The 7962-nt window shown below is 31.9% G+C and overlaps 1 protein-coding gene across 1 annotated transcript; it reads left to right on the top strand.

The window, feature by feature from the left end:
- The first annotated feature begins 4504 nt into the window (after positions 1-4504).
- LOC101503488 (uncharacterized) lies at positions 4505-6038 on the top strand. Its single transcript, XM_004514676.1, has 5 exons — positions 4505-4681; positions 4760-4970; positions 5384-5528; positions 5716-5892; positions 5990-6038. The coding sequence occupies exons 1-5, from the start codon at positions 4505-4507 to the stop codon at positions 6036-6038; spliced, it is 759 nt and encodes a 252-aa protein (XP_004514733.1).
- The last annotated feature ends 1924 nt before the right edge of the window (positions 6039-7962 follow it).

Below are 7962 nucleotides of genomic sequence, written 5' to 3'. Positions count from 1 at the left end.
AAAAAAATATATTACTAATAATCAAAACTCTCACATTCAAAATAATATCTACAATTATACTTATTTCTCAAAATACTCACATTATAATAATACCATCATATTAGAAAATAGTCAAAATTATAAATTAAATAAATATTACACCAACACTTTATATTAATTACTAAATCATAATAAATATATATATAATCAAAATTTCATGAAAAAGTATATAAAAATCAAAGAAATCAAACACAATATCAATTCTATCTCAAGATATTATTTATAAAAAAAAAAAAAACTAAAAATAGAAAGTAGTTATAAATAATTGAAATATAACTACGTGCATACTTAATATCAGTCAAACGCACACAAAAATATTACATTAATTGAGTACACGTATATAAACGTAAAATCGCATAAAATCTTTTTCTTTAAACTATATATTACACTAAAATACTATTATTTTTCAATAAAAAAAATAGATCAAAGAGTAAAATATAATATTTATTATTTATATCGCTCATGTAATCTAATATTTATAAAACTAGCACATCATAGAAATCATGACTATAAGGATACTTTTTCCCTGAAAAAGTTCGACAAGCCATAACTAGATTATGTTTCTTCTTCAGGGAAATTTGTAGTAAAGTGATCGATCATAAAAAATTATAGAAATTGTAGAGGGAAATTGTTGTTACTTTGTGTGAGCTTGAAATGTATTTCCCCCCCTCGTGTTTTGATATAATGCTTCACCTTACTATACATCTTGTTAAGGCAACACAACTTTATGGGCCAACTTATATGAGATGGATTTATTCGATAGAACGATATATGAAAATATTAAAATGGTACATAAAAAGTAGAAGTCGACCAAAAGGTTGTATTGTTGAACGGTACATTGTCGAAGAAGCTGCTGAATTTTGTACTGAATATATGTCCAATGTTGAATCCATAGGGCTTCCCATGTCTCGTCATTCGGGAAGAATATCAGGAGAAGGGATAATTGGAAAGAGACTAATGACTATATCAAGGACAGAATGGGAGCAGGCACAATTGTATGTTGTGCACAATGATGATGAGGTTCAACCGTATGTTACAATACACATGGATCAGTTATCTAGTTTGAACATGAATAGAAATCAAAATTGGATAACTCGAGAGCACAATCGAAGTTTTATAACATGGTTAAATAATCACATAAAGTCAAAGTTTGATATAGACCCCAGATCAATTTCACGGAGATTGAGGTGGCTAGCAAATGGTCTAAGTTACCACTATAGACCAAAGAACAAGATGATCAAACCACTATGTAAAATATCGGAGTCACTCTCGTAGCTGAAGCGATGCATATCTCAAGTGCAAAAGACAAAAACCCAATATATGCAAATCTATCATATTTTGGGGTTATTGAGCGCATATGGGAGTTAGACTACACAATGTTTCGTGTTCTCATATTTGGTTACAAGTGGGTAGATAATAATAATGGCACTCGGATTGACGAGTCAGGGTTCTTGCTTGTCGATTTTAATAGGGTGGGATACAAAGATGAGCCTTTTATTTTAGCGTTGCAAGCTCAACAAGTGTTTTATGTCATTGATCCTACTGATGATAGATGGTCAGTTGTCCTATCGATCGATAAAATAAGTGATGATAACAATAATGATGAAGATGTTGGTAATAATCTTTTCTTTGCAACATCACAACCACATGAAATTGATTCAACTAATAATGGTTTATATCTTAGAGATGATCATGATGAGGGAATTTGGATTAATCCATCGTTTCGTATCATTAATGGACAAACAAATGTGAATCCCACCAAGAAATGAAGAAGGGCATCTTAATGTTTTTAATTGTTTTTTATAAGCCATGTAATCTGAACTGAGTTCATGTAATTTAATTGTTTGATCTGCCAGAATTGAACATTTTAGTATTTAGCTTGAACTGTATTTGATTTTCTGCTTATATTTAGTTTGATCTTAGTGTTTTATACTAATTTCATGTAATTTAAGTGTACGTTTGACCTGCCATAACTGATTTCCAGCTTATATTGAACTTGAAAAAGCTTTGTTTGAGTACCAATATGAGTTGATCATGTAATTTAGCATTGATATATATATATATAGGTATTTAACTAATTATTTAGAAAGAAAAAAATCCAAATATATGTAATTTTACAGCGCTTTTGTCAATAAGCACTATAAAAGCCTTTAAAAAAAATAAGGAGGTCACAAAGCTTTGTTTTATACTAAGTTAAAGAGGTCTTTTAAAGCGCTTGCTGAAAAAGAGTTGTACAAGGGGTCTGTTACATAAGAAAACAAAGAGGTCTTTTAAAGTGTTTTTGGACAAGTGTTTTAAAAGGCTGTTAAAAAATAAAATAAGGTGGCCTTTTAAAGCGCTTTTGGACAAGCGCTTTAAAAGGCTGTTAAAAAATAAAATAAGGAGGCATTTTAAAGCGCTTTTGGACAAGCGCTTTAAAAGGCTGTTAAAAAATAAAATAAGGAGGCATTTTAAAGCGCTTTTGGACAAGCGCTTTAAAAGGCTGTTAAAAAATAAAATAAGGAGGCATTTTAAAGCGCTTTTGGACAAGCGCTTTAAAAGGCTGTTAAAAAATAAAATAAGGAGGCATTTTAAAGCGCTTTTGGACAAGCGTTTTAAAAAACTTTTAAAAAATAAAATAAGGAGGTCTTTTATAGCGCTTTTGGACAAGCGCTTTAGAAGGCTTCTAAAAAAGCGCTGTAATAGGCTTTTAAAAATTAAAATAAGGAGGTATTTTGTAGTGCTCTTTTAAGAAAGTGATGTAATAGAGTTTTATATATAATAGTAAACCGCTTCAGTTTCCTCTTCATTACGTAAACTTCACTACACTTCAGTATCCTCCTCCTTCACATTGCGAACCATTTGCCAACCCTACGAACCATTTGCCAACCAGTTTCCTCTCCATTGTGAACCATCTCCATCTTTGTCCTACGAACATTATTACGAACCCTCATTATAAACTACGAACCCTCATTACGTATTTCTACGAACCCTCTGTCCTACGAACCGTTCACATTCTCGCTTTTTTTTCTTCAACAAAGTCATATTTCTTCGCACTCTTCAGGTATTGTATTTATTAAATTTTTTGTTAAATGCATGTTGAACTTATACTGCTACTTACTTAAACTACTGCATGTTGAACTTGTTGAAGTTATACTGAACTACATGTTGAACTTGTTGAAGTTATATTGAACTGCTTGTTGACCTTGTTGTAGATAAATGGATTCTAACAAAACTTTGGATCGTCAAAATGAGGAAGTTGTCAACACTAAAACTTTTGAAAATGAAGTTAAACATGGTGCAACCATTATGTAAAATGTCATAAAAGCAAGAAGTAATGGCATAAAATTTGAGGTATATATACTATACTTTGTTAGCTGTTTATTTTTTATCTTTTTTGAAAGCATGTACTTACTATTTGAGTTTATTAGGTGGGATGGAATGAAAGTGGCAAGCCAATTCAGCCCAACAGTTCCATGTTGGTAAGTTATATCGGTGCTGTTGTTCGTCAGAATATGCCAATTACAATTGATGATTGGAGAGATAAGGCTTTGAAGGATGCAAAAGATATAATATGGAATGATATAAAAGTAAGTTTTTTACTCCACTTTTTGTTACTTATAATTTTTTTCCAATGTAATACTTTAATCAAACTATATCTTTATTTGGTTTGCAGTCTGCTTTTGATGTTGATGAGGCGAGAAAAACTTGTGTGCTTAGAGTTGCCGGAAAAATACACCGGGGATTTAGATCTCATTTGTCAAACTGCTACCTAAGAGATCATGATGGAAATATGAATGTTGAAGCTTCAAAAATATATAAACATTGTATATCAAATGAAGAATGGAGTGCATTTGTAGCTAAACGTGCAGACCTCGCGTTTGTGGTAAGTGATTAATTTATTAGCATTTGTGTTTTATTATTCATATTCATAGCGTATTTTAAATTTTTAAACAATTGTTATTTTTTTTAAATAGAGTATAAGTACGGAAAATCGCAAGAGGGCCAAAAATCTAACACATCCATACAAAAAATCTCGTATGGGATATGCACGTTTAGAGCAAAAAATTATAACTAAACATCACTTTTATACAATGTGGTACATTATAAACTATAATTTCTAACTAATATTTTGTTTATTATCTTAACGAATAACTTTTGTTTATGTCTTAATGAATAGCTACAAGAGACCCAATCCGATCAACCATTGGGTCGTCATATTTTGTGGAAGGAGGCTCGTGTAAATAAAGACGGAGTTGTTGATAACGAAAATGTTCAAAAAGTGATACAACTTTGTGGAAGTATATTATCACTTTAATATTTTATATTTTAGGAGAATCTAGAACAAAGTTCTGAAAATCAAGAGGACAACAAACAAGTTAGTTGCAGGGACATACTTGGTAAAGTATTTAATGTTCCTGAATATTCCGGCCGCGTGAGGGGGAAAAGATTTGGCGTAACTCCAACCCGCTTTTTTTCACAAGAGATGCGCCCAAATCCATCTAATGAGGAAGTATTGGAGAAGCTCAAAGTCCTAACAGAGCAAGTGGCATTCTTGGTGAAAACGAATAAAGAAAAGAAACTTTCGGATCAGCTCAAACGTGAAATACAAATAGAGAGTGGAAACGCTAGTTGCAACATTGGTCTTAAAAGTCCTCCTGAGGTAATTAATTGTTTAGTAAAATAAGAAATTCATTCAACCTAATTGTTTCACATACTTATGTATTAACCATTGATTTAGGGTGTCTCTACTTGCGTGCTATATTTATCCTCCCCTACTCATCGCAAGGTTGAAAAAAGAACATTGTACAATACTTTGGAAGAAGTATTACACAATACTCCGATCCCTGTCGGCCATGTCAAATTATCACTCGTGATTGTTTTTGAACCAAATGCACCGTTGCATATACCGGACAACGATGGAGATATGAAGCATTTGGGAGAAGCAATAGGTAGTTACGTGGCTTGACCCAAAAATCTTGTTGCTCTTGATAAGGTATGTTTAATTGAAATGTATGTTTAATTGATTATATTTAATTGCTGATTTGTTCCGATGTTAACTTTAATTTCACATTTATTTAGATTCATTAAAAGTCTAAAGGGAATGACAAGAAGATTCCTCACAACGAGTCAGTCACATCACTTGAAAAGGTTTGTCACATTTATTCTGGCAGGTTTGTCATTTTTTTCAGGTTCAATTAACTAACAAACTAATTAACATCATTTTTTCAAATTCAATCAAAACCACCTACACAACAAACTTGCCAGAATAAAGCCGCACCGCAACTAGATGTTCATGGTAAAAATAAAGCTGGCAAACTTCAAAAATTGGAGGGTAATAAAGCTGCCAAAATTCAAAAACTAGATCGGGGTAAATCCGTTGCTGCTCCTAAAATAAGTCATCCACGCCTTGCTCGATTTGGGTCGTGTCTTGAAATACAAGCAAAAAAGAATATGGACAGCAACGATTCACGTATCATAAGCATGGAGGAAGCTATTTCCGGAGATGGGTATGAAGAACTACTTGAAAAAGAGCACATATACGAACTTCTCAATCATAAGGAGCTGAGTGCTACTGTCATCAGCTTATACATTAGGTAAAATACTTTATTTAAGATAAAAATTACTTTTAATTGCATTTATTGGTAATTAATTTAATTTATTGGTAATAAATCTAATTTGATATTTTCATTGAAGGTTTTTGTATGAAAAGTTGGTGTGCACACGCGAATTGTCAGATATATTTTCATTATTGTCTCTGCATAAGCTTTCAATGTTTAAGCTCGATTCAGTTAATGTAAAGAAATATGTTGTAGATATACTATTGAGAAATAAAGAGAATGATAAGTTGTTCCTTGCGCCATATAATTCAGGGTAATTATATATTCTTTATTTATATCTTTTTTAATTTATGAGATCTTAATTTATTAGTTGTGTAAACAAAATTGTCAACCAAATGTTTTTGTTGTAGGGCACATTGGGTGCTGTTTGCAATCAATGCAACCTCTGATGTTATGTAAGTACAGAAGTGCGCCAGAGAGGGGGGGTTAATTAGGTGTTAGTAAATTTTCTTGTTTTCAGTGATATTGTAGTTGAATTTTCTGAGTTAATATAATGTCTACTAATAGTAAGGTACAGTAAATAAATGAACACAATAGATTTATCTTGGTTCCCCTTATAACCAAGGGTACGTCCAGTCCTCTTGCACACCACAAGAGATTGATCCACTAATTGTCAGAAAATGTACAACTCCCACCCTGGGATTCTTGCTACAAACTTCTAACAACACTTCAAAGATAGCAGACCACTATCTTAGATTAAGCTACTTTTAAGAAAGTATTACTTTCTTCTACAAGTGATACAATATTATTTGAATAAGAATAAGGAGAGGTATATTGATAAATAATCCAATAACAATTCAAGTACTTGAGAACCTTTATGAATGATATGAAAATGAAATGCAAGTACTTTGTAAAAAATCAGTATTTTGTTCAAAGTTGTTCAAGGTATTGATTCAAGGATTGTGTGTTGTTTGATCTGAAGTTATGGGGTATTTATACTCCATAAACATCTCTTCAGATTCGTGGCCATTGATCCAAGAGGTTTGATGAAAAAATACAATGATCTGGAGCCATTCCAGATCTGAAAAATTGTATTGCTTCCAGTTGTATTCGAATACAGGATGTGTGTATTCGAATACACCTCTTTGTAACGTTCAAAAATATAATCAAAAATTACACCTTGTATTCGAATACACCTGTGTGTAGTCAAATACAGATTAGTGAAAATTTGCCACTGACTTACTTTGTATTCGACTATAGAAGGCTATAGTCGAATACAGATATAAGGATTTTGGCCACTGACTTGATGTGTATTCGACTACACATAGTCGTAGTCGAATACAACTTTGAGACTTTTGCTTCTGACTTGCTTTCTATTCGAATACAGGATGCTGTATTCAAATACACTTATGTATTTTGTCAAAAATATTAGTTTTAAGACTTTGTTAATGCTATTTTGACTTTTGAAAATACTTTATATGCATATGTAAATATGACTTGTTCTCATGTAATTGAAGTATTGGTTTGCATCATATACCTTTACATTTTAACATTTAATATTTGGATTTGAAGCTTTATTAATGAAGATATTTGAACTTCTTTTTGAGGTTGTTGCTTTGACCATAATGGTTGATCTTTGTCATCATCAAAAACTTGTAGTTTACATTCTCCCCCTTTTTGATTATGACAAAATGTTGTTGTTGTGGAGAGATTTGTGGAAATTGAATCATTGCTCCCCCGTAATATATGCGTACTCCTCTGTTGTATGTGATTAATTAACAAATTGTTTGAGGACCTACAAGATGTTTAAGGCAACAACAATACCAAATTTTCTCCCCCTTTTGACATGATCACAAAGAAAGAAAATTATAGAGACATACATATGCAAGAATATACACAAAGTAAAGGTAAAAGTAGTACACATTGTAAATAAAAAAGGAATGACATAACGAAGGATGAAGGCAAGTTCAATTAAGTACATCAAAATAGTCAACACGTGTTTAATGAAAACAAAGTTCAACTTAGTACATAAAGCATACCATAAGACAAACTACAAATTAAGACATGAAACAAACTATAAGGCATAATATGAGGTAGTATTTCGACATATTACAAATAGAACCCTAGTGTCGATCAAAATCCGTTGGAATGTGAAAATGATCAAGTTTATCAGATAAACTACTAATGTCTTAAGATAACTCGTCATGGTTGCGAGCAATAGTAGTTTCAATGTTCTAGAAGCGAGTGTTGACAAAAGTGGTCAGATTTTCGAATTGAGTTTGAAAGAATGTTTGAAAAGAATCAAGGCGAGCCATAAGCATTTGATTGGAGATATAATCATCATCAGAGGCTGTATCCTCGTCATCTTCATCAGTCTGGGCAG

The sequence above is a fragment of the Cicer arietinum genome, chromosome 2, assembly GCF_000331145.2.
Source record: "Cicer arietinum cultivar CDC Frontier isolate Library 1 chromosome 2, Cicar.CDCFrontier_v2.0, whole genome shotgun sequence".
Taxonomy (NCBI): domain Eukaryota; kingdom Viridiplantae; phylum Streptophyta; class Magnoliopsida; order Fabales; family Fabaceae; genus Cicer; species Cicer arietinum.
This window is presented reverse-complemented; position numbering and strand designations above follow the sequence as displayed.

Coding starts and splice junctions, on each gene's coding strand:
- LOC101503488 (XM_004514676.1), top strand. CDS start 4,505: ATGCGCCCAAATCCATCTAATGAGGAAGTATTGGAGAAGCTCAAAGTC. Junction 4,682..4,759: donor GTCTTAAAAGTCCTCCTGAG/GTAATTAATTGT, acceptor CCATTGATTTAG/GGTGTCTCTACTTGCGTGCT. Junction 5,529..5,715: donor GAAGCTATTTCCGGAGATGG/GTATGAAGAACT, acceptor TTTTCATTGAAG/GTTTTTGTATGAAAAGTTGG.